The sequence below is a fragment of the Oncorhynchus kisutch genome, linkage group LG5, assembly GCF_002021735.2.
Source record: "Oncorhynchus kisutch isolate 150728-3 linkage group LG5, Okis_V2, whole genome shotgun sequence".
Taxonomy (NCBI): domain Eukaryota; kingdom Metazoa; phylum Chordata; class Actinopteri; order Salmoniformes; family Salmonidae; genus Oncorhynchus; species Oncorhynchus kisutch.
Genome location: NC_034178.2, coordinates 64,002,448 through 64,027,781, shown reverse-complemented (window position 1 = coordinate 64,027,781; position 25,334 = coordinate 64,002,448). Strand labels below are relative to the sequence as shown.

General features: G+C 46.7%; 1 protein-coding gene across 1 annotated transcript in view; it reads left to right on the top strand.

Annotated features, from left to right (window-relative positions):
• LOC109891648 (plexin-B1) overlaps positions 1–25,334 on the top strand; it is a 153,150-nt gene that overhangs the window by 118,645 nt on the left and 9,171 nt on the right. Inside the window, exons 11-27 of the mRNA XM_031823913.1 lie at positions 1,335–1,533; positions 2,320–2,471; positions 2,845–3,087; positions 3,637–3,813; positions 4,436–4,655; positions 7,114–7,359; positions 8,022–8,207; positions 8,645–8,793; positions 8,891–8,991; positions 14,212–14,429; positions 14,535–14,713; positions 14,880–14,946; positions 15,904–16,050; positions 16,505–16,670; positions 23,646–23,749; positions 23,977–24,061; positions 24,315–24,475. Coding sequence (XP_031679773.1) covers positions 1,335–1,533; positions 2,320–2,471; positions 2,845–3,087; positions 3,637–3,813; positions 4,436–4,655; positions 7,114–7,359; positions 8,022–8,207; positions 8,645–8,793; positions 8,891–8,991; positions 14,212–14,429; positions 14,535–14,713; positions 14,880–14,946; positions 15,904–16,050; positions 16,505–16,670; positions 23,646–23,749; positions 23,977–24,061; positions 24,315–24,475 — 2,800 coding nt within the window. The remainder of the gene's footprint in view (positions 1–1,334; positions 1,534–2,319; positions 2,472–2,844; positions 3,088–3,636; positions 3,814–4,435; positions 4,656–7,113; positions 7,360–8,021; positions 8,208–8,644; positions 8,794–8,890; positions 8,992–14,211; positions 14,430–14,534; positions 14,714–14,879; positions 14,947–15,903; positions 16,051–16,504; positions 16,671–23,645; positions 23,750–23,976; positions 24,062–24,314; positions 24,476–25,334) is intronic.

Below are 25,334 nucleotides of genomic sequence, written 5' to 3'. Positions count from 1 at the left end.
GACTGTCTCTCTCTCTCTCTCTCTCTCTCTCTCTCTCTCTCTCTCTCTCAATGACTTGTTCTCTCTCTCTCTCTCTCTCTCTCTCTCTCTCTCTCTCTCAATGCCTGTTCTCTCTCTCTCTCTCTCTCTCTCTTCTCTCTCATCTCTCTATCTCTCTCTCTATCTCTCTCTCTCAATGACTGTTCTCTCTCTCTCTCTCTCTCTCTCTCAATGACTGTTCTCTCTCTCTCTCTCTCTCTCTCTCTCTCTCAATGACTGTTCTCTCTCTCTCTCTCTCTCTCAATGACTGTTCTCTCTCTCTCTCTCTCTCTCAATGACTGTTCTCTCTCTCTCTCTCTCTCTCTCTCTCTCTCTCTCTCTCTCTCTCAATGACTGTATTCTCTTTCTCTCTCAATGACTGTTATCTCTCTCTCAATTCAATTCAAGGGCTTTATTGGCATGGGAACATGTGTTAACATTGCCAAAGCAAGTGAGGTAGACAACATACAAAGTGAATATATAAAGTGAAAAACAACAAAAATTAACAGTAAACATTACACATACAGAAGTTTCAAAACAGTAAAGATATTACAAATGTCATATATATATATATATATATATATATATATATATATATATATATACAGTGTTCTAACAATGTACAAATGGCTAAAGGACACAAGATAAAATAAATAAGCATAAATATGGGTTGTATTTACAATGGTGTTTGTTCTTCACTGGTTGCCCTTTTCTCGTGGCAACAGGTCACAAATCTTGCTGCTGTGATGGCACACTGTGGAATTTCACCCAGTAGATATGGGAGTTTTTCAAAATTGGATTTGTTTTCGAATTCTTTGGATCTGTGTAATCTGAGGGAAATATGTCTCTCTAATATGGTCTCTCTCTCAATGACTGTTATATTTCTCTCTCTCTCAATGACTTATATTTCTCTCTCTCTCTCTCTCTATGACTGTTATATTTCTCTCTCTCTCTCTCTCTCTATGACTGTTATATTTCTCTCTCTCTCAATGACTGTTATATTTCTCTCTCTCTCTCTCTCTCTATGACTGTTATATTTCTCTCTCTCTCTCAATGACTGTTATATTTCTCTCTCTCTCTCAATGACTGTTATATTTCTCTCTCTCTCTCAATGACTGTTATATTCTCTCTCTCTCTCTCTCTCAATGACTGTTATATTTCTCTCTCTCTCTCAATGACTGTTATATTTCTCTCTCTCGCTCTCAATGACTGTTATATTTCTCTCTCTCGCTCTCAATGACTATTATTGTAGCTTAATGTTTAACTCTACACTATTTCAACATACTGTAAACTCTAACTCACGCTATCTCTCACAGTCTCTATAACTCTCTCTTCCTGTCCCTTCCAGTGACTCTGTACAACTGTTCTGTGGGGCGTTCTGACTGTAGCCAGTGTCACACGGCGGACCAGAAGTATGGCTGTGTGTGGTGTGGAGGGGACCAGTCCACCTGTCTGTACGGAGACTCCTGCAGCGAGCCCCTCGAACAGACCTGCCCTGCCCCCGTCATCCATGCCGTGAGTACCATCCGTCCACCCCTCCATCCCCCACGTCATCCATGCCGTGAGTACCGTCCGTCCGTCCCCCCCCCATCCCCCCTGTCATCCATGCCGTGAGTACTGTCCGTCCACCCCCCCGTCATCCATGCCGTGAGTCCCATCCACCCCCCCATCCCCCCGTCATCCATGCCGTGAGTCCCGTCCGCCCATCCCCCCCGTCATCCATGCCGTGAGTCCCGTCCGTCCACCCCCCCCATCCCCCCGTCATCCATGCCGTGAGTCCCGTCCGTCCACCCCCCCCATCCCCCCGTCATCCATGCCGTGAGTCCCGTCTGTCCACCCCCCTATCCCCCCCGTCATCCATGCCGTGAGTCCCCCCCGTCCACCCCCCCATCCCCCCCGTCATCCATGCCGTGAGTCCCGTCCGTCCACCCCCCCCATCCCCCCCGTCATCCATGCCGTGAGTCCCGTCCACCACCCCCCATCCCCCCCGTCATCCATGCCGTGAGTCCCGTCCACCCCCCCCCCCCATCCCCCCCGTCATCCATGCCGTGAGTCCCGTCCATCCCCCCCGTCAAGAACTCTATCATTGTATTAATGCTCAACACTTTTTAACGCTTGACATAGTGTCATAAGTGTGACAGATGCAATTCTCTTAGTTGATGTTAACTAGAATATTTCTGGCTTAATGGAATGAACCAGAGTCATTTATAGAGATATAACTCTGGAATTACTGTTGTAGTCTTATTTTTGAGTATGAGAAAGAATAAGTTCTACCGTGTTTTATACTTTATACTGTGTTAGATTGAGCCCCTTTCTGGACTGGTGGAGGGGGGAACCGTGCTGACCATCTCAGGGTCCAACCTGGGCCAGAAGGCTGAGGATATCCTGCACTCTGTCACTGTGGCTGGGGTTTCCTGCTCTGTCATCCCCCACCTCTACGAGGTCTCATCCAGGTATGGACTGTGAAAGGGAGATACCTAGTCAGTTGTACAACTGAATGTGTTCAACTGAAATGTGTTTTCTGCATTTAACCCAACCCCTCTGAATCAGAGAGGTGCGGGGAGCTGCCTTAATCAACATCCACATCTTCACCGCCCGGGGAACAGTGGGTTAACTGCCTTACTCAGGGGCAGAACGACAGATTTTTACCTTGTCAGCTTGGGCATTCAATCTAGCAACCTTTTGGTTACTAGTCCAACGCTCTAACCGCTAGACTACCTGTCTCTGTGTTAGGTGGGGGAGGAGGTGAACGTGAGTGTGATTACTACTTCCGTGTGAGATTACTATGATTCATAATTATCCTGTATCTGTGTGTGTCCTCTGTAGGATTGTGTGTAAGACCAAAGCCAGTGGGGGAGAGAAGACGGGCCAAGTGTCAGTAGAAGTGAGCGGGGGAGAGTTTGGCCTCTCCAGCCAGAGGTTCAGCTACCAGGATCCGTTTGTGATGGAGGTGTCCCCCCAGAGGGGTCCCAAGGCGGGGGGCACGTCCCTGACCATCACTGGGAGGAACCTGCTCACGGGACGCCCCTCTGACATCACTGTCACCGTGGGAGGAGTGCAATGTGTCATGTGAGTGATTATGAAACTCACTCATGAACACACATAAAGAGAGAGACAGATACATAATCCTGTTCACTGTGCTGTACTTCTGTTCTTTACTCTCACCCTTCTCTCCTCCTCCTTTCTCTTCTCTCCTCCTCCCTTCCCTTCTCTCCTCCTCCCTTCTCTTCTCCTCCTCCCTTCTCTTCTCTCCTCCTCCCTTCTCTTCTCTCCTCCTCCTTTCTCTTCTCTCCTCCTCCTTTCTCTTCTCTCCTCCTCCCTTCCCTTCTCTCCTCCTCCCTTCTCTTCTCCTCCTCCCTTCTCTTCTCCTCCTCCCTTCTCTTCTCTCCTCCTCCCTTCTCTTCTCTCCTCCTCCCTTCTCTTCTCTCCTCTTCTCTCCTCTCCTCTTCTTTCCTCTCCTCTTCTCTCCTCCCCCACTCCTCTTCTCTCCTCCCCCACTCCTCTTCTCTCTTCCCCCACTCCTCTTCTCTCTTCCCCCACTCCTCTTCTCTCCTCCCCCACTCCTCTTCTCTTCTCTCCCTCTTCTCTTCTCCCCACTCCTCTTCTCTCCTCCCCCAGTTTATCAGAGGCCCAGGATGACAGTGTGGTGTGTGTGACGGGCAGCAGCAACAGGACGGGTGATCACCGCGTGACGCTTCACTATGGCAACAGCCAGCGCCACCTTCACGAGTCGGCCTACAGCTTCACCCCCAACCCCAACATCACCCAGGCTGCGCCCGCCAAGAGCTTCCTCAGGTGTGTGTGTGTGTATGTGTGACCTCTTACAGATCTATAGATGTGTCACTTGAAGTCAACTGAAGTTGGTTTACGTGAACTTCGCTTAAGGGAACGTCTTGATAAAAATGATCTTAAGTTGAGTGGACTTCTGACCATCACAGAACATGAACTTGAATGGGAATTACCATTCTAGTAGTTATATTTCTACGTTCATGATGAAACATTGTCCTCCTTATCTCTGTGTGTAGCAGTGTCTGTCTGGTCCATCTAAAGTTCAGAGTCCCTGGCCCCACTCATACATACAAATGGGAGACTGAGTGAACAAAACATTAAGAACACCTGCTCTTTCCTTGACATAGACAAACCAGGTGAATCCAGGTGAAAGCTATGATCCCTTATTGATGTCACTTGTTAAATCCACTTCAATCAGTGTAGATGAAGGGAGGACACGGGTTAAAGAAGGATGTATAAGCCTAAATTCTGTGTCCCTGGCCCCACTCATACAGGTGTTGTGACACATCTCCTCCCTCTCTGTTTGTGTAGAGGTGGGTGTCTGCGCTTTGTGTTGGGCCACAACCTTTTCGTTCTAGTAATTGTATTTCTATGGGTTTGTGACATTTCCTCCCCTCTCTGTGTATAGCGGTGGCCGTCTGATCTTCGTGTCGGGTCACAACCTGGATGTGGTACAGCAACCTAACATGTTGGTCACTGTGTTCCCCTGGGAGTCCATCCCCCAGAGGAGAAGGAGGAGGAGTGGAGGAGAAAGGGAGCATGAGACAGAGGACAAGGTGCTGTGGAGGCATCGCAGGATCGTACCGGAGCCCAACTGCCCTGGGGACCCAGTCTGCTCCATCATACAGGTGTGTGGTGAGGGAAGGAGAGTGGGTGGTGAGGGAAGGAGAGTGGGTGGTGAGGGAAGGAGAGTGGGTGGTGAGGGAAGGAGAGTGGGTGGTGAGGGAAGGAGAGTGGGTGGTGAGGGAAGGAGAGTGGGTGGTGAGGGAAGGAGAGTGGGTGGTGAGGGAAGGAGAGTGGGTGGTGAGGGAAGGAGAGTGGGTGGTGAGGGAAGGAGAGTGGGTGGTGAGGGAAGGAGAGTGGGTGGTGAGGGAAGGAGAGTGGGTGGTGAGGGAAGGAGAGTGGGTGGTGAGGGAAGGAGAGTGGGTGGTGAGGGAAGGAGAGTGGGTGGTGAGGGAAGGAGAGTGGGTGGTGAGGGAAGGAGAGTGGGTGGTGAGGGAAGGAGAGGGGGTGGTGAGGGAAGGAGAGGGGGTGGTGAGGGAAGGAGAGGGGGTGGTGAGGGAAGGAGAGTGGGTGGTGAGGGAAGGAGAGTGGGTGGTGAGTGTGTTTCAGGACTGTATAGATGAAATGTATCTTTCTCCTGTATTTTGTAGAATCTATTCTAAGGAGTAATATTGTAACTTTTTTTTAAAATATTTTTTATTTCACCTTTATTTAACCAGGTAGGCCAGTTGAGAACAAGTTCTAAGTTCTGCGACCTGGCCAAGATAAAGCAAAGCAGTGCGACAAAAAGTTACATGGGATAAACAAAAGTACAGTCAATAACAGAAAAGTCTATGTACAGTGTGTGCAAATGGAGTAAGGAGGTAAGGCAATAAATAGGCCATAGTAGCGAAGTAATTACAATTTTGGAAAATTAACACTGGAGTGATAGATGTGCAGATGATGATGTGCAAGTAGAAATACTGGTGTGCAAAAGAGCGAAAAAAGTAAATAAAAACAATTATGGGGATGAGGTAGGTAGTTGGATGGGTTATTTACAGATGAGCTATGTACAGCTGCAGTGATCAGTAAGCTGCTAAAGTTAGTGAGGGAGATGTAAGTCTCCAATTTCATCAATTTATGCAATTCGTTTCAGTAATTGGCAGCAGAGAACTGGAAGGAATGGCGGCCAAAGAGGTGTTGGCTTTGGGGATGACCAGTGAAATATACCTGCTGGAGCGCGTGCTACGGGTGGGTGTTGTTATGGTGACCAGTGAGCTGAGAAGGCGGAACTTTACCTAGCAAAGTCTAATAGATGACCTGGAGCCAGTGGGTCTGGTGACGAATATGTAGCGAGGGCCAGCTGACGAGAGCATACAGGTCGCAGTAGTGGGTGGTATATGGGCCTTTGGTGACAATACGGATGGCACTGTGATAGACTGAATCCAGTTTGCTGAGTAGAGTGTTGGAGGCTATTTTGTAAATGACATCGCTGAAGTCGGGGCTCGGTAGGAAAGTCAGTTTTACGAGGTTAAGTTTGGCAGCGTGAGTGAAGGATGCTTTGTTGCGAAATAGGAACCTGATTCTAGATTTCATTTTGGATTGGAGATGCTTAATATGAGTCTGGAAGGAGAGTTTACAGTCTAACCAGACACCTAGGTAGTTGTCCACATATTCTAGGTCTGAACCGTCCAGAGTAGTGATGCTAGTCGGGCGGGCGGGTGCGAACAGCGATCGGTTGAAGAGCATGCATTTAGTTTTACTAGCATTTAAGAGCAGTTGGAGGCCACTGAAGGAGTGTTGTATGGCATTGAAGCTTGTTTGGAGGTTTGTTAACACATTTTCCAAAGAAGGGACAGATGTCTACAGAATGGTGTCGTCTGCGTAGAGGTGGATCAAGGAATCACCCGCAGCAAGAGCGACATCATTGATGTATACAGAGAAAAGAGGCAGCCCAAGAATTGAACACTGTAGTACCCTCATGGAGACTGCCAGAGGTCTGGACAACAGGCCCTCCAATTTGACAAACTGAACTCTATCTGAGAAGTAGTTAGTGAAGCAGGCGAGGCTGTCATTAGAGAAACCAAGGCTGTTGAGTCTGCCGATAAGATTACGGTGATTGACAGAGTCGAAAGCCTTGGCCAGGTCGATGAAGACGGCTGCACAGTACTGTTTTTTATCAATGGCGGTTATGATATTGTTTTGTACCTTGAGAGTGGCCGAGGTGCACCCATGACCAGCTCGGAAACCGTATTGCACAGTGGAGAAAGTACGGTGGGATTCGAAATGGTCAGTGATCTGTTTGTTAACTTGTCTTTCGAAGACTTTGGAAAGGCAGGGAAGGATAGATATAGGGCTGTAACAGTTTGGGTCTAGAGTGTCACCCCCTTTGAAGAGGGGGATGACCGCGGCAGCTTTCCAGTCTTTAGGAATCTCGGAAGATACGAGAGGTTGAACAGACTAGTAGTTTCTACCCTGCTGCCCTCCATCTTGGGTTATTTAAAAGTGCTTTGTGACAACTGCTGATGTAAAAAGTGCTTTATAAATGCATTTGATTGATGGATTGATTTACCCCTCCCCCTCTTCTCTATCTCCCTCCACCAGTACATGGAGCGTTGCGAGGTCAACTCGTCCACTCTGATCCTGTGCCGGAGCCCGGCATTGGAGCCCTCTGTGTGGGGCTCGCAGGTGGACGTGGCCTTCCTCCTGGACAACCTGCGCTTCCCGTTTGGTGCCATCAGCCCCCAGGGGGCCTTTAGCTATGAGCCTAACCCTGTGCTGCACCCGCTCAACCAGCAGGAGCCCCTCAAGCCCTACCGCTACAACCCAGGAAGCTTTATTCAGCTGGAGGTTAGCGTTAGCCGCTAGCTGCTACTCTCTCAACTTGTTAAATAAGCTGCTGGAGGTTAGCATTGTCCGCTAGCTGTTACTCTCTCAACTTGTTAAATAGGCTGCTGGAGGTTAGCATTGTCCGCTAGCTGTTACTCTCTCAACTTGTTAAATAAGCTGCTGGAGGTTAGCATTGTCCGCTAGCTGTTACTCTCTCAACTTGTTAAATAAGCTGCTGGAGGTTAGCATTGTCCGCTAGCTGCTACTCTCTCAACTTGGTAAATAAGCTGCTGGAGGCTAGCCAGCTTCAGGCTAACAGCATGTACAGTTGACAGCTGGAGGTTAGCATTACCCGCTAGCTACTACTATAAAGCCAAGGCAAGGGGATAGAATGGAAATTATGTCTTATTTCTATATTTTATTGCAAGACTTTCCACTCAACTCGAAGACCTTGCAGCTGAAAGTTGCAGTCGCAAATAAAATGCTTTCATTCTATCCCCCTGTCTGTTTAGTGGAAGGCTAGACTCCCTTGAAAGAGAGACCTGCATTGGGGAAATGGAGGAATGTTCCAAAGAAAAGGAATACAGAAGTTTTGATTCCAGCGTGATGCTCAATGTGGTAATATCTTCTCTCTTTCGCCCTCTCTTCATCTCATACTCCCTGTCTTTCTCCCCCTTCCCTAGGGTGAGAACTTGGACCTGGCCATCTCTAAAGAGGAGGTGGTGGTGCTGGTGGGGGAGGGGGTGTGTGCTGTGAAGACCCTGACCAGGAACCACCTGTACTGCGAGCCCCCACCCCAGCAGCCCTTCCCGGGACCCCCCAATGGCGGAAGGAAACGCGAGGGTGCCGACACGCTGCCCGAGTTCACCGTGAGTTCACTTCTGCCTCTGCAGTTCCGTTCCTGTACGCACTGTCCTGAGGACAAACATACACATTACAGTACACAAGATGGATAAGAGCATTCATTCCAACGCAATAGGGCTGTGTCTAAAAACATTAGTTGTCAAATCCTTGCTTCCTCTGTCCTTGTTTCCTCCGTTTCTCACTTCTCTCTCAAGGCGCATTGGAGGAGAGGATCCAAGGTCCCTCCCTCGGACCTTATCCTCCAATGCGCTTTGAGAGAGGGAGAGATATTGAGGAAATAAAAATGGGAGGACTGAGTCGACAGTAAGGTTTTCTGATAAAAGCACGGTTGACACATCTCAGTAGTCTCTTTTGGCTCCCTCACCCCATTTTGAGGCTAATTAACCTTAACACCAGCTTATACAGCCTAGCGCCATAGCAGATTTGTCTGTGTGTGTTCCAGGTCCACATGGGCAACCTGAACTTCTCCCTGGGCATGGTGCAGTACGACATCCTCAGCCTGTCCACCTTCCCCCTGGAGGCCCAGGTAGGGGTGGGCGTGGGGGCCTCCATCCTAGCCCTCATCGTCCTCATCATAGTGCTCATCTACAGGTATGTGTGTGTGCACAGGTATTTGTTTACGTGAACCTTCTTTATCTTGGGATGTGAGTACAGTTCTAATGTGTTTTGTGTGTGTGTGTGTCAACAGGAGGAAGAGTAAACAGGCTCTGAGGGACTACAAGAAGGTTCAGATCCAACTGGAGAACCTGGAGACCAGTGTGAGAGACCGCTGCAAGAAGGAGTTCACAGGTCAGACCCCAACACTAACTAATCCATAAAAATAGAATTACTAGAACCTACATCCCCTTTCAAGTCAATGGCCATAATGAGGGTTCCCATAACTAGGAGCTACAAGCACATGCATTATATTTCAATGCACCAACCTTCTCCCCCACAGGCAGAGTTAGAGGGATATAAGAGAGGCTGTGGTATATTGTGAGAGAAGTGACAAGAAAGAGTTGGGGATACTGCTGCGGTAAAGAGTCGGGGATACTGCTGCGGTAAAGAGTCTGGGATACTGCTGCGGTAAAGAGTCGGGGATACTGCTGCGGTAAAGAGTCGGGGATACTGCTGCGGTAAAGAGTCGGGGATACTGCTGCGGTAAAGAGTCGGGGATACTGCTGCGGTAAAGAGTCGGGGATACTGCTGCGGTAAAGAGTCGGGGATACTGCTGCGGTAAAGAGTCGGGGATACTGCTGCGGTAAAGAGTCGGGGATACTGCTGCGGTAAAGAGTCGGGGATACTGCTGCGGTAAAGAGTCGGGGATACTGCTGCGGTAAAGAGTCGGGGATACTGCTGCGGTAAAGAGTTCCAAGTTCAGTCACACACCACAGCAGACAGTGTAAATAGAACAGCGGTTGGGCACTTCTGGTCCTGGAGGGTGGCAGTGTACAGGATTTTGTTCCAGCCCAGCACTAACACACCTGAATCTCTCCGAAAAAGACAGAGAAATGTGATATGAGGGAGGAAAAGACATGGGAAGAGAGACATTTCAATATATTACTAACCCTCCAATAGGAGAGACATGGGAAGAGAGACATTTCAATATATTACTAACCCTCCAATAGGAGAGACATGGGAAGAGAGACATTTCAATATATTACTCACCACCCAATAGTGGTGAGCAGGCTTTTTCTATATTTCTCACCGACCCAATCCTTTCAGTTTGTGAACCCTGATGGAACTCTGATAGAAGCTAGGAAAAAAATAAAAACGAGATGCTTGAGAACCCCTGTGTGTTTATTTATCCTTGACGCGGATGGATCCATTTTTGTTTTTGAACTTTTTTTATAAAATGATATCATATAATCCCTGTGCGTATGAAATGTCTTCAAATTCCACTCAGTGGGCTTCTGACAATAACAAGTTTAATTTTGGCCCCACTCCTCGCCCAATGTCAACATTCACTGCTTTTGAAGCAATAACACAATTCTCAGCATCTAGTTTCAATGTCAGCAGTCCATCGTTCAGTCGGACTAAAATAAACTTTATTGTCCAGATCAAAGTGTGGAAACTTGGCTCTTCAATAACATTGACAACTTTAAAAACCATGAGTCGAGCTCCCTGGGGGATGTTTCTCATGGTTCTGGGTGGGGGGGGGTAGTGCCCCTTTCTGTCCAGTGATGTAACTTCTGGACAATATATCTGTTCATTTAGCTGACCCTTTTAGCTTAAAATCCAAAAGTTCTGTATAGCCTTAAGGGGCCTCTTTTCTCCACTGACTTTCACTGGAGTGGCGGGGACTGTGAGTGGACACACACAGACACTCTCGAACACTAAAAAAAGAAAAGAAATACAGGAAGAGTCCACTGCTAGTTGCCATCTGTGGACAATGTTTACATACAGGTCTTCAATGAGCTTCGATACGGCTGCACAAGGCCAACTACGGCTGTTGCACAGAAAGCACATCGATTGGCTGATTCATTGTAAGCTTTGCATCGTGTTGGAGATTTTAACGTAACATTGAAGTTACATATCTGTAATGCTTATTGAGAAGTTTTTTGGCTATTGGACCAGGTCTCTCTTGGAAAAGAGATATTATCTCAATGAGAAAAAAACTGTATAAATAAAGGTCAAATAAAAAAAACGTTTTGGTGTGTTTGTATATCGTTGTATTTCAAATTTGTGTGACTGTATCAGTGCTTAGTTACTTGTCATGTTTAGTTTATTGTGGACCACAGGAAGAAGCTGCTCTTGTAACTTCCTGTTTATTTGTTGTATTTATTCCTCCTCTTATCTTTCTATTATTTTTCTCTCTGCATTGTTGGGAACACCTGTTGTTTGAGACACATACATTTTTATTTGATTTGCCACCTTTGCAACAGTTAACGGGGATCCAAATAAAAGTCAGCCCTTTTTTGATTGGCACATGTTCTGAGCAAGGTCACACCCCCTTGTATGGGACACTTTTTAATGTACTTTTAGAGGCCATACAATACTCATCATTAAAACAAAAGCAGTTTAGGTTAAAAGAGGTTAGACTAATAAAGGAAATAGAGGAAGTAACAGAGCAGGTAGATGGTAATGGAAACTACTATAGAGGCACAACATGGATTAGAGGAAGTAACAGAGCAGGTAGATGGTAATGGAAACTACTATAGAGGCACAACATAGGTTAGAGGAAGTAACAGAGCAGGTAGATGGTAATGGAAACTACTATAGAGGCACAACATAGGTTAGAGGAACAACAAAAAGAATTGGAGGTACTTATTCAAGAACAATTATGTATAATGTATTACAAAAATAAAGGGAATTGGATGGAAAATTGTGAATCTTCAACATAGAAATGCTACCAAAAAGAATTTACAGAAAGTCGTTACAAATTATGGAGTCATCCATGATTCACCAAATTATATTTTGAAAGAGGAAGCAAAATATTTTAAGCTCCTCCATTTACACTGAATGATGTTAACTGGAGGATTTATTTCATAATAATAATAATAATGTAAAATGTAACATTTACAGAAAGACCTGTGTGAAGGCCAACTTACAGAAGAGGAACTTTTTTTGGCAATTAGAAATTTTCAGTCTGGAACAACACCAGGGCTTGATGTTATACCAGTAGAGATTTCTTTTTTTTATGTACTCAGTCTTATGACAATGGTAGACTTTCAGGTACTCAACAAGGTCTGATTTCATTACTACTAAACAGGATTCAGGTGGTATGTAAAAAGATCCAGTCCATTTAAATTTAAAAAACTGGAGGCCTTTTACACTTCAATGTTGTGATGTGAAAATCCTGGCGAAATGCATAGCACATAGAATAAACAAGGTTTTACCAGATATTGTTCATCCTGATCAGACTGGTTTTTTATATGGACGATATATTGGAGATAATATGCAAGAATTATTTGAAACAATTGAACACTATGAAACATCAAAGATACCAGGCCTGGTCTTCATAGCAGATTTTGAAAAGGTGTTTGATAAAGTACAACTAGAATTTATATATAAATGCCTGTATTACTTTAATTTGGTAAATCTCTTATACAGTGGTTTAAGTTATGTACAGCAACCCCAGATGTAAAATAGTAAATAATTGTTACTTCTCAGAAAGTATTGCACTTTTAGGAGGAGTTAAACAAGGCTATCCGTTGTCTCCATATCTATTTATTATGGCTATTGAAATGCCAGCTATTAAAATTAGATCCAACAAGAACATCAAGGGGTTAGAAATCCAGGGGATAAAAACAATGTGTCAATGTATGACGATGACTCTAGTCCGCAATCTGGATCCCTGCACAGTCTCATTGAAGATCTTGATAACTTTTCTAGCCTCTCTGGACTAAAACCTAATTATGACAAGTGTACCATATTGCGTATTGGATTGTTTAAAAAAATGTGTTTACACTACCTTGTAGTTTACCAATTAAAATGGGTGGATGGTGAAGTTAGACAAACTTGGTATTCACATCTCAAAAAATATAAATTAACTTACCACAATCAATTTCAATAGAATGTTTGCAAAAATAGATAAGATTCTATTCTAAATAGATAAATACTTGTCTATTTATGGAAAAATCACATTGATTAACTCTTTGGTCCGATCACAGTTTACTTACTTACTAATGGCACTGCCTACTCCAGACAACTCGTTTTTTAAATCATATGAGCAAAAAAAATATTTCATTTTATTTGGAATGCTAAGCCAGACAAAATTAAACATGCCTATTTATATAATGATTATGAGTTTGGGGGACTAAAATGATTAAATATTAAAGCTTTAAACCCTCACTAAAAGCTTCACTCATACATAAGTTATACTAAAACCCCAAATAGTTATCCAGTAGATTATTAAGAAAGGCTCATCCTTTGTTCAAAAATGGCCTTTTTGCTTTTATACAGGTTACAACTTCTCATTTCGGACTAATTGAAAATTACATTTTGTTGAAAGTATCGCCCTTTCTTAAACCTGCCATACAAAGCTGGTTACAATTTCAGTTTTATCCTCCAGAAAAGATTGAACAAATATTACAACAAATGTTATGGTCAAACTCAAATATACTGATGAATAAAAAAACATTCTTTATGGAAAGAAATCTTCAATTAGATGATATGTATTAATTATATAATGAATATAAAGGGAGGAGTTATGTCACAAATACAGCTATGGAAAATATATGAGAATGTCTGCTCAATCCAAATTTACAATCAACTGATTTGCAGCGTTGCCACAAAAATGGAGGAGGCAAGTGGAAAAGGGAGAAGGTAGAGAACTTGTTTGTCTGCCATATTTTAAAGATAGAAATTAGCTGAAAGGAACTGGCATAAATAGAACAATTTACCAGTTTCATTTGAGGACAAAAATGTTGACAGCTGCACCATACAGGTTGCAAAATAAATGGGAAGGGATTTTCGATGTACCGATTCCATGGCTCATGGTTTATGAACTGGTACAAAAAACAACACTTGATTCAACACCTAGTGCTTCAATTTAAATATATATAGGAATGGTTAAAAAAATCACCACATTCACTTCAAATGAACCTTACAGGTAGCAGTGTTGGTCGATTTGGAAAGCCATAGTCAGTCAATAAATAATAATATAATAGTCGTAGGAACGTTTTTCATCTTTAGCTCACAATCTGTGGATTCTATACTATTAGAAAGGTTCAACGTGTATGTAAAACATCACCATTGAAAATACATGGCACATGGAAACCAAATGAGGCTGGTCTATGGTGATTGGTGGGAGTGGCTGAGGGTTGGGATTTTATTATTTTATTTTTTATTTTACCTTTATTTAACTAGGCAAGTCAGTTAAGAACAATGTTATTTTCAATGACGGCCTAGGAACAGTGGTTTAATGGCCTTGTTCAGGGGAAGAATGACAGCATTAATGTACATGTAAAATGTAGCACAAAAGCTGTAAAAAAACAAGATATGTGTCCTCCAAATAGGGGGGGGTTAATAAAAAAAATATTAAGTTACACCCCCTTAACCTTTGAACTCCTCACCCTGCTCCCCTAGACCTGATGACGGAGATGATGGACATGTCCAGTGACCTGGTGGGCTCGGGCATCCCCTTCCTGGACTACCGGCGCTATGCCGAGCGGATCTTCTTCCCGGGCCACCGCGAGTCGCCCCTGCGGAGGGATCTGGACGTACAGGAGAGTCGGCGGGCCACAGTGGAGCAGGGCCTGGTGCAGCTCTCTAACCTGCTCAACAGCAAACTCTTCCTCACCAAGGTAGGGGGACAGTGATGATGATTGGTGAAAGAACTGGACCGATTCTTACTATGTTATTGGACTCTTGATAGTCTAAAACAAGTTTGTCTTCCACCTCGCTACCAGTTCATCCATACTCTAGAGAGCCAGCGGACGTTCTCACCAAGGGACCGGGCCTACGTGGCCTCTCTCCTGACTGTGGCGCTGCATGGTAAACTGGAGTACTTCACAGACATCCTCAAGACCCTGCTCAATGATCTGGTGGAGCAGTACGTGGTCAAGAACCCTAAACTCATGCTGCGGAGGTAAGATGGGAAGAGATTTGGGGGGGTGTAGGTCAGGGTGTGTGGGGGGGGGGGGTGAGGGTGTAGGTCAGGGTGTGGGTCAGGCTGTGTGTGTGTAAGGGGGGGGGGGTGTAGGCCAGGGTGTGTCGGAGAAGAGAATATGTGAAAGTGATTTTTTGCTTTACAGAACGGAGACAGTGGTGGAGAAGCTGCTGACCAACTGGATGTCCATCAGCCTCTATGCTTTCCTCAGGGTGAGTCGGAATCACAGGAATGATTTCCTCACAGAGGAGGAAATTATTAGTCTGGCTGACACCAGTCTTCCTGACTTCAGGGTCTGGAAAGGTTCCTTGATGTTGATGGCACGAAGTGTCAGTTAATGAAAAGGGCTGTTCTTTTTTCAAGCTGATTTTTACTGTGTATTTCTCACTCCAACACCCACATGTACAACCACAAACAGACCCTGGGGGCACCGCACCCCTTCTAATACAACGGTTGGATTTTCAAATCCAAACAAAGTGAGGTCCAAACCTCAAAGGAAAGAGAAAAGCATTTAAGAGAACCAATCAAAGCGCAACCCCTTTCTGCGTGAATATTGCATTTACAGTATTCTTATCCAGAGCAGTATGTCACAGCTCTCTCTCGCTGTGTTCCACATGAGTCGTGTCAGGACTGAGTACATCCTTGAAGTAATCACTGTTTAGCCACAATTGGACAGAAATGAAAGGACGCCACCACATGGCTTTCAGCTGTTCAGTCATTTCTAATCATTAATGACTTCAAGGAAGGAAGGATGCACTTTCAAAGAATTCCGATTAGCCCTAGGCTTTATTCCAGGGTTGTGAATCTTGGCTATGTTATCCATGACAGTTTTAAGCAGACTTGGCTATCTATATCTTACCAGGGTCAAATGGCTAACTAGCATTAGCATTCATTAGCAAGCGAAATGGAGGAATACATTTTTAGCATGTTGGTAAATGTCACGTCTCCTCGTCTTTCCCAGGACAATGATTGTTAGCATGATGCTAACTGTTTACATACATTTGTTAGTATTATGCTGACTGTTTACTTGATTTGTTAGCATTATGCTGACTGTTTACTTGATTTGTTAGCATTATGCTGACTGTTTATCTGATTTGTTAACACGATGCTAATTGTTTACCTGTTTCGCTAGCATGATGCTAACTGTTGTTGTCTCCCCCTCTCTCCAGGACTCTGCAGGTGAGTCTCTCTACATGTTGTTCAGGGCTATCAAGCACCAGGTGGACAAGGGGCCGGTGGACGCGGTGACTGGCAAGGCCAAATACACGCTCAATGACAACCGTCTCCTCAGAGAGGATGTTGAGTACAAGACCCTGGTGAGAATACACACACTCAGACATTGACACACACTCATGCGGACACACAAAGACAAACACACACATTCAGACGTGTACACACACACACACACACACATTCAAGCGTTCAGACACAACACTCGTACACATTTCTTTTTACATGTTAGTTATTTAGCAGACGCTCCTGTCCAGAGCGACTTACAGTTAGTTAATCATCTTCAGATAGCTAGGTGAGACAACCACATATCTCAGTCATTGTAAGAACATTTTTCCTCAATTCCTAAAGTAGTTATCAGCGAAGTCAGTGCAAGTAAAGGGGGAAAAGTCCAGTGTGGGTTCACAAGAGGGACTCAGTTTAACCACACACACAAACTCCCTTTTTTTCTTCAGTGAAAAACCAGAGATGAATAGATCTAACGACCATCCAGGAAAGTGTGTTTTGTGAGTGATTGAAAGCCTACCCCCCCCCCCCCAGACCCTGAACGTGTTGATGCAGGGCGGGGGGGTGAATGAGACCCAGCCGCTTCCCTCCAAGGTGCTGGACATAGACACCATCACCCAGGTGAAGGAGAAACTCCTGGACCAGGTCTACAAGGGCACCTCCTTCTCCCACCGGCCACACACAGACTCTCTGGACCTGGGTGAGGAACACACACACACACACACACAGACTCTCTGGACCTGGGTGAGGAACACACACACACAGACTCTCTGGACCTGGGTGAGGAACACACACACACAGACTCTCTGGACCTGGGTGAGGAACACACACACACAGACTCTCTGGACCTGGGTGAGGAACACACACACACAGACTCTCTGGACCTGGGTGAGGAACACACACACAGACTCTCTGGACCTGGGTGAGGAACACACACACACAGACTCTCTGGACCTGGGTGAGGAACACACACACACAGACTCTCTGGACCTGGGTGAGGAACACACACACACACAGACTCTCTGGACCTGGGTGAGGAACACACACAGATGCAGAGTTGTGGACTCGAGTCAGATGACTTGGGCTCGAATTTGTGGATTCAAATTTGATGACTCGACTTGGACTTGAAGCCTCAAGACCCTGTACTCGACTTTGACTTGAGACTGATGACTTGAAATTATCTGACCAGGTTTTGTAATGTTTTGTCACTCATTTTGTGGCACAGAGTCTACATGGATTACTCTACACACAGCCAGAGTGTAACGGCGTTCTTCGTTTGTCGAAAGAGAGTCGGACCGAAATGCAGCGTGGTGGTTAATCATGATCTTTAATGAGGAAATGGTGACGATACATGAAATAACTAATAAATACAAAAACAACAAACGGAACGTGAAACCTAATTACAGCCTATCTGGTGAAACTACACAGAGACAGGAACAATCACCCACGAAAGACAAAGCGAACTCAGGCTACCTAAATACGGTTCCCAATCAGAGGCAATGAGAAGCACCTGACTTCTGATTGAGAACCGCCTCAGGCAGCCAAGCCTATACAACACCCCTAATCAGCCGCGATCCCAAATACTACAAACCCCAATACGAAACACAACACACAAACCCATGTCACACCCTGGCCTGAACAAATAATTAAAGAAAACACAAAATACTAAGACGTGACAGAACCCCCCCCCCCCCCAAGGTGCGGACTCCCGGACGCACCTCAAAACCATAGGGAGGGTCCGGGTGGGCGTCTGTCCATGGTGGCGGCTCCGGCTCGGGACGTGGACCCACTCCATAAATGTCATAGTTCCTCCCCTTCGCGTCCTGGGATAATCCACCCTCGCCGCCGACCATGGCCTAATAGTCCTCACCCAGAACCCCACAGAACTGAGGGGCAGCTCGTGACTGAGGGGCAGCTCGGGACTGAGGGACAGCTCGGGACTGAGGGACAGCTCGGGACTGAGGGGCAGCTCGGGACTGAGGGGCAGCTCGGGACTGAGGGGCAGCTCGGGACTGAGGGGCAGCTCGGGACTGAGGGGCAGCCCGGTACTGAGAGGAAGCCCGGTACTGAGAGGAAGCCCGGTACTGAGAGGAAGCCCGGTACTGAGAGGAAGCCCGGTACTGAGAGGAAGCCCGGTACTGAGAGGAAGCTCAGGTAGGTAGTAGGCTCCGGTAGATCCTGGCTGGCTGGCGGATCTGGAAGATTCAGGTTGACGAGCAGATCTGGAAGATTCTGGTTGACTAGCAGATCTGGAAGATTCTGGTTGACTAGCAGATCTGGAAGATTCTGGTTGACAGGCTGATCTGGAAGAATCTGGTTGACTGGCAGATCTAGAAGATCATGGCTGACTGGCGGATCTAGCTGCTCTATGCAGACTGACAGCTCTGACTGCTCCATGCAGGCTGACAGCTCCTTGCAGACTGGCAGCTCTGGCTGCTTCATGCAGACTGACAGCTCTGACTGCTCCATGCAGGCTGACAGCTCCTTGCAGACTGGCAGCTCCTTGCAGACTGGCAGCTCCTTGCAGACTGGCAGCTCCTTGCAGACTGGCAGCTCCTTGCAGACTGGCAGCTCCCTGCAGACTGGCAGCTCCCTGCAGACTGGCAGCTCCTTGCAGACTGGCAGCTCCTTGCAGACTGGCAGCTCCTTGCAGACTGGCAGCTCCCTGCAGACTGGCAGCTCCCTGCAGACTGGCTGCTCCTTGCAGACTGGCAGCTCCTTGCAGACTGGCAGCTCCTTGCAGACTGGCAGCTCCTTGCAGACTGGCAGCTCCTTGCAGACTGGCAGCTCCTTGCAGACTGACAGCTCCTTGCAGACTGACAGCTCCTTGCAGACTGGCAGCTCTGACTGCTCCATGCAGGCTGACAGCTCCTTGCAGACTGACAGCTCCTTGCAGACTGACAGCTCCTTGCAGACTGACAGCTCCCTGCAGACTGGCAGCTCCCTGCAGACTGGCAGCTCCTTGCAGACTGGCAGCTCCTTGCAGACTGGCTGCTCCTTGCAGACTGGCAGCTCCTTGCAGACTGACAGCTCCTTGCAGACTGGCAGCTCCTTGCAGACTGGCAGCTCCTTGCAGACTGACAGCTCCTTGCAGACTGACAGCTCTGGCTGCTTCATGCAGACTGACAGCTCTAACTGCTCCATGCAGGCTGACAGCACCCTGCAGACTGGCAGCTCAGGCTGCTTCAAACAGGCAGGAGGCTCCGGCAGCGCTGTAGAGAAGGAAGGCTCTGATAGCGCTGAACAGGCGGGAGACTCCGACAGCGCAGGAGAGGAGGAAAACGCTGGCTGCGCTGAACAGGCGGGAGACTCCGACAGCGCAGGAGGGAAGGAAGGCTCTGGCTGTGCTGAACAGGCGGGAGACTTCGACAGAGCAGGAGAGGCGAGGCGCACTGTAGGCCTGATGCGTGGTGCGGGCACTGGTGATACTGGAGCGAGGACACGCACAGGAAGCCTGGTGCGGGGAGCTGCTACCGGAGGACTGGTGTGTGGAGGTGGCTCTGGATAGACCGGACCGTGCAGGTGCACTGGAGCTCTTGAGCACCGAGCCTGCCCAAGCTGGCTCGATGCCCACTCTAGCCCGGCCAATACGAAGGGCTGGTATGAACCGTACCGGGCTATGCACCTGCACTGGAAACACCGTGCGCTCCATAGCATAACACGGTGTCTGCCCGGTCTCTCTAGCCCACCGGAAAGCACAGGGAGTTTGCGCAGGTCTCCTACCTGGCATAGCCATACTCCCTGTAAGCCCCCCCCCCCCCAATAATTTTTTGGGGTTGCTTCTCGGGCTTCCTTGCCAACCGTGTTCCCTCGTATCGCCGGCTCCTATCTCCTGCTGCCTCTGCTTCCTCCTTGGGGCGGCGATATTCACCAGGCTGAGCCCAGGGTCCTCTTCCGTCTAATATCATCTCCCAAGACCAGAAGTCCTTATATCGCTGCTCCTCATGATTAACAGGGAGAGTTGGCTCAGGTCTGACTCCTGACTCTGCCACTCTCTCCCTGAGCCCCCCCCCCCAATACATTTTTTGGGGTGACTTTCGGGTTTCGCTCTGCGCCGCCGTGTTTTCCTTTTCGACTCCATTCGCCTGTAGCCTTCTTCGCACTGCTCAAGCGAATCCCATGCGGGCTCCTGCACTCTCTCTGGGTCGGCCGCCCACCTGTCGATTTCTTCCCACGTCGTATAATCCATGCCATTGCTGTCCATAACGTCCTCCTTTCGCTGCTCCTGCTGTCGCTGCCTGTTACCACGCTGCTCGGTCCGTGTGTGGTGGGTGATTCTGTAACGGCGTTCTTCGTTTGTCGAAAGAGAGTCGGACCGAAATGCAGCGTGGTGGTTAATCATGATCTTTAATGAGGAAATGGTGACGATACATAAAATAACTAATAAATACAAAAACAACAAACGGAACGTGAAACCTAATTACAGCCTATCTGGTGAAACTACACAGAGACAGGAACAATCACCCACGAAAGACAAAGCGAACTCAGGCTACCTAAATACGGTTCCCAATCAGAGGCAATGAGAAGCACCTGACTGCTGATTGAGAACCGCCTCAGGCAGCCAAGCCTATACAACACCCCTAATCAGCCGCGATCCCAAATACTACAAACCCCAATACGAAACACAACACACAAACCCATGTCACACCCTGGCCTGAACAAATAATTAAAGAAAACACAAAATACTAAGACCAAGGCGTGACACAGAGATTGGAGCCACAGCAACGCCCTTGTAAAAAAAATAAAAAACACAAAAAACATGCAAGTTGCAACAGATAGGTTAGTGAAACGCACATTCGGTACTCTGATTGGACCAGCAAACTGTCACTCAACACAGGTCGGGTGAGCTAGCAAACAGATTGCTGATTTGCTGTACAGCTATTGGATCGTGTGAAGCTCAAACGTCAAATTGTAGGGAGATAGGATTGCCATAATAAATACATTTGCAGCTCCAAACATTGTTTGGCGATCAATAATATTAACTGTTTACTTTGCAAGCTCACCAGCAATGGGGCAACAATTACTCACATAGGCCTTCATTTTTATTTATCCGTTATTTTACCAGGTAAGTTGACTGAGTACACATTCTCATTTACAGCAACGACCTGGGGAATAGTTACAGGGGAGAGGAGGGGGATGAATGAGCCAATTGTAAACTGGGGATTATTAGGTGACCGTGATGGTTTGATGGCCAGATTGGGAATTTAGCCAGGACACCGGCGTTAACACCCCTACTCTTACAATAAGTGCCATGGGATCTTTAATGACCACAGAGAGTCAGGACACCCGTTTTAACGTCCCATCAGAAAGACGGCACCCTACACAGGGCAGTGTCCCCAATCACTGGCCTGGGGCATTGGGATATTTTTTAGACCAGAGGAAAGAGTGCCTCCTACTGGCCCTCCAACACCCCTTCCAGCAGCATCTGGTCTCCCATCCAGGAACTGACCATGACCAAGCCTGCTTAGCTTCAGAAGCAAGCCAGCAGTGGTATGCAGGGTGGGATGCTGCTGGCAAAAGTGGTTTTGTATGTAATAATTACTTGAAATGTAGAATTAACTTAAGCTAGCAATTGGAATTTTTTGATCAAATGAATTATAAGCCTACTGTGGGAAGATGTTCTCCAAACTCCCACCAGTGGAGCGTGAGTTTGTTCTCTTGTTGAAATGTTGTCTTTGCTTTGCACAGCCCTATGTGGTAAATCTATTTTCCATGTAATACTAAAGTAATTGCTAGCGTTTCATCATTCCATCCCCGTACCTTTTATTGCATCACGTAGACATGTTTGTTTCATGTTGGTACATTTAAATTTTGCCAACCATTTCTTACGCTGCTCTGAGTGGGCGCGATGTTTATAGTGCACATGAATGTTCGCAAGACGCATGAGGTAGAAGTTCTGTTTATTTAATGAAATATATGGTTTCATTTGTTGATATTTCCAGTGTTCTGTCGGAGTTCCATGTGTCTCTGTCAGTTTGGTTGTGTGTAATAGGAGCGCACGGGCCTCAGTACACATAGTAGATATCTTTGGAGTCAGAATAAGAGAAAATTATGCTTGCTGAAAGAAATATCATTAAAAATAATTGTCTGATTTAGCTGACTGTATCAATGTGGAAATTGCCTTTTACATTGTAGAACCTGTTTATTGGTTGTATTTGCCAGTTGCGTAATCCTATGATCCTGGGGGCCTAGTGTTTATAACATTATAATAATAATGTTATTATGCAGGCCTGCCTGTTTGAGCTCCTGTTAGACAGATTCCATGTGGTTTCACAAGGGGAGGCTGTACAGTCTTGCCCACTACCTGTGTCTGTTCAGATAGGACCGGTTAATGAGCCTGATATCAAGGATATTTCTTTTGGGCTATTTCCCGTGTATATTTGGTATGACATGGCGCATTCACCATTGGATCAAGACCTGTAAATAAACCTGCCTTGACATCAGTTACAAGGTTCATATTTTACAATTAGAGAAGACAAAATAATGAAAAGGGCTGTCTGATAGCCTCAATAAATAGACAAAGATTTGGAGTTGAACAAGTATGTATGGATTTAGTTTTTTACTTGACTTGAGACTTGAAAACTTGTCACTTGACTGGACGCTGTTAGAATACGAGACTTGGGTTTGACTTGCTGTTAGAATACGAGACTTGGGTTTGACTTGCTGTTAGAATACGAGACTTGGGTTTGACTTGCTGTTAGAATACGAGACTTGGGTTTGACTTGCTGTTAGAATACGAGACTTGGGTTTGACTTGCTGTTAGAATACGAGACTTGGGTTTGACTTGCTGTTAGAATACGAGACTTGGGTTTGACTTGCTGTTAGAATACGAGACTTGGGTTTGACTTGCTGTTAGAATACGAGACTTGGGTTTGACTTGCTGTTAGAATACGAGACTTGGGTTTGACTTGCTGTTAGAATACGAGACTTGGGTTTGACTTGCTGTTAGAATACGAGACTTGGGGTTGACTTGCTGTTAGAATACGAGACTTGGGGTTGACTTGCTGTTAGAATACGAGACTTGGGGTTGACTTGCTGTTAGAATACGAGACTTGGGTTTGACTTGCTGTTAGAATACGAGACTTGGGTTTGACTTGCTGTTAGAATACGAGACTTGGGGTTGACTTGCTGTTAGAATACGAGACTTGGGTTTGACTTGCTGTTAGAATACGAGACTTGGGTTTGACTTGCTGTTAGAATACGAGACTTGGGTTTGACTTGCTGTTAGAAGACGAGACTTGGGTGCATACAGACGCTCACACACACAGACACACTTTCACGCATACCTTTCCCCTCACTCACTCACTGGATCTGATTAATGTTATTTGGTAGTGACTGAGACTAAAGTGATGTATAGTGTATTATAATAGTGTTCTTTTTCATTCTGTGTATAGGCCTGTCTACATTCTGTGTATAGGCCTGTCTACATTCTGTGTATAGGCCTGTCTACATTCTGTGTATAGGCCTGTCTACATACAGTGTGTTTTCATTCTGTGTATAGGCTTGTCTACATTCTGTGTATAGGCCTGTCTACATTCTGTGTATAGGCCTGTCTACATACAGTGTGTTTTCATTCTGTGTATAGGCCTGTCTACATTCTGTGTATAGGCCTGTCTACATACTGTGTGTGTTTTCGTTCTGTCTATAGTCCTTTCTAACATACTGTGTGTTTCAGAGTGGAGGTCTGGTGTAGCAGGTCATCTGATCCTGTCTGATGAAGACCTGACGTCTATTGTCCAGGGCAATTGGAAACGCCTCAACACACTCCAACACTACAAGGTCTGCACCCATATCAAACAGTCATAAAGCTTTATAAAGAGTTTATAACACTCCGTAAAGCATTCATTAAGCATTCGTAGTGGTCTTAAGATTTTGTCAAATTCATGTTTCTAAGCCTTTAATGGTATTACACTTCATTAACCCTTCATAAGCATTCACAAAGCCTTCATAGTGCATCTATATCATATTCATGAGAGATGTCTAACACTGTTGTGGTTGTGTTTCAGGTTGCAGATGGCGCGACAGTGGCTTTGGTCCCGCGCCACAGCAAACACATCCATCACGACAACCACGACTACGTGGCAGGTGAAAGTGAGTTGCACTTGCATTTTATTTCCACTCTCTCTAGGAAATGTCTTGTTATTCCAGGTTTTGTAGAATAAGTATGGATGCATCTCATCTTGAGAAAGGCCACTAGGCTGAAACGTTAACTTTGGTAAATCTCAAATGTTTGGTAAGACTCAAATGTTAACTTTTGTATTAAAAAAATGTAACATTTTAAATGGCCCTTTCTTACTCTCTTTCTCAACCCTTCTCCTTTCTTCTGTCCTCCTCCCCCGTTCAGAGACGCCCATGCTGGAGGATGCAGACGAGGGCGGGGTGAGGCTGTGGCACCTGGTCAAGGCCGGCGAAGAGCCTGAGCTACCCAAGCACCGCCGCGGCAGTGTGAGGGAGAGGGCCAAGGCAATACCAGAGATCTACCTCACACGTCTGCTCTCCATGAAGGTAGATACTGGACCCACACAGACACACACTCACATATCACCCACACACGCCTGGCAGGTACTGTAGACACACGCCTGGCAGGTACTGTAGACACACGCCTGGCAGGTACTGTAGACACACGCCTGGCAGATACTGTAGACACACGCCTGGCAGATACTGTAGACACACGCCTGGCAGATACTGTAGACACACGCCTGGCAGATACTGTAGACACACGCCTGGCAGATACTGTAGACACACGCCTGGCAGATACTGTAGACACACGCCTGGCAGATACTGTAGACACACGCCTGGCAGATACTGTAGACACACGCCTGGCAGATACTGTAGACACACGCCTGGCAGATACTGTAGACACACGCCTGGCAGATACTGTAGACACACGCCTGGCAGATACTGTAGACACACGCCTGGCAGATACTGTAGACACACGCCTGGCAGATACTGTAGACACACGCCTGGCAGGCAGATACTGTAGACACACGCCTGGCAGGCAGATACTGTAGACACACGCCTGGCAGGCAGATACCGTAGACACACGCCTGGCAGGCAGATACCGTAGACACACGCCTGGCAGGCAGATACCGTAGACACACGCCTGGCAGGCAGGTACCGTAGAGACACACGCCTGGCAGGCAGGTACCGTAGAGACACACGCCTGGCAGGCAGGTACCGTAGAGACACACGCCTGGCAGGCAGGTACCGTAGAGACACACGCCTGGCAGGCAGGTACCGTAGAGACACACGCCTGGCAGGCAGGTACCGTAGAGACACACGCCTGGCAGGCAGGTACCGTAGAGACACACGCCTGGCAGGCAGGTACCGTAGAGACACACGCCTGGCAGGCAGGTACCGTAGA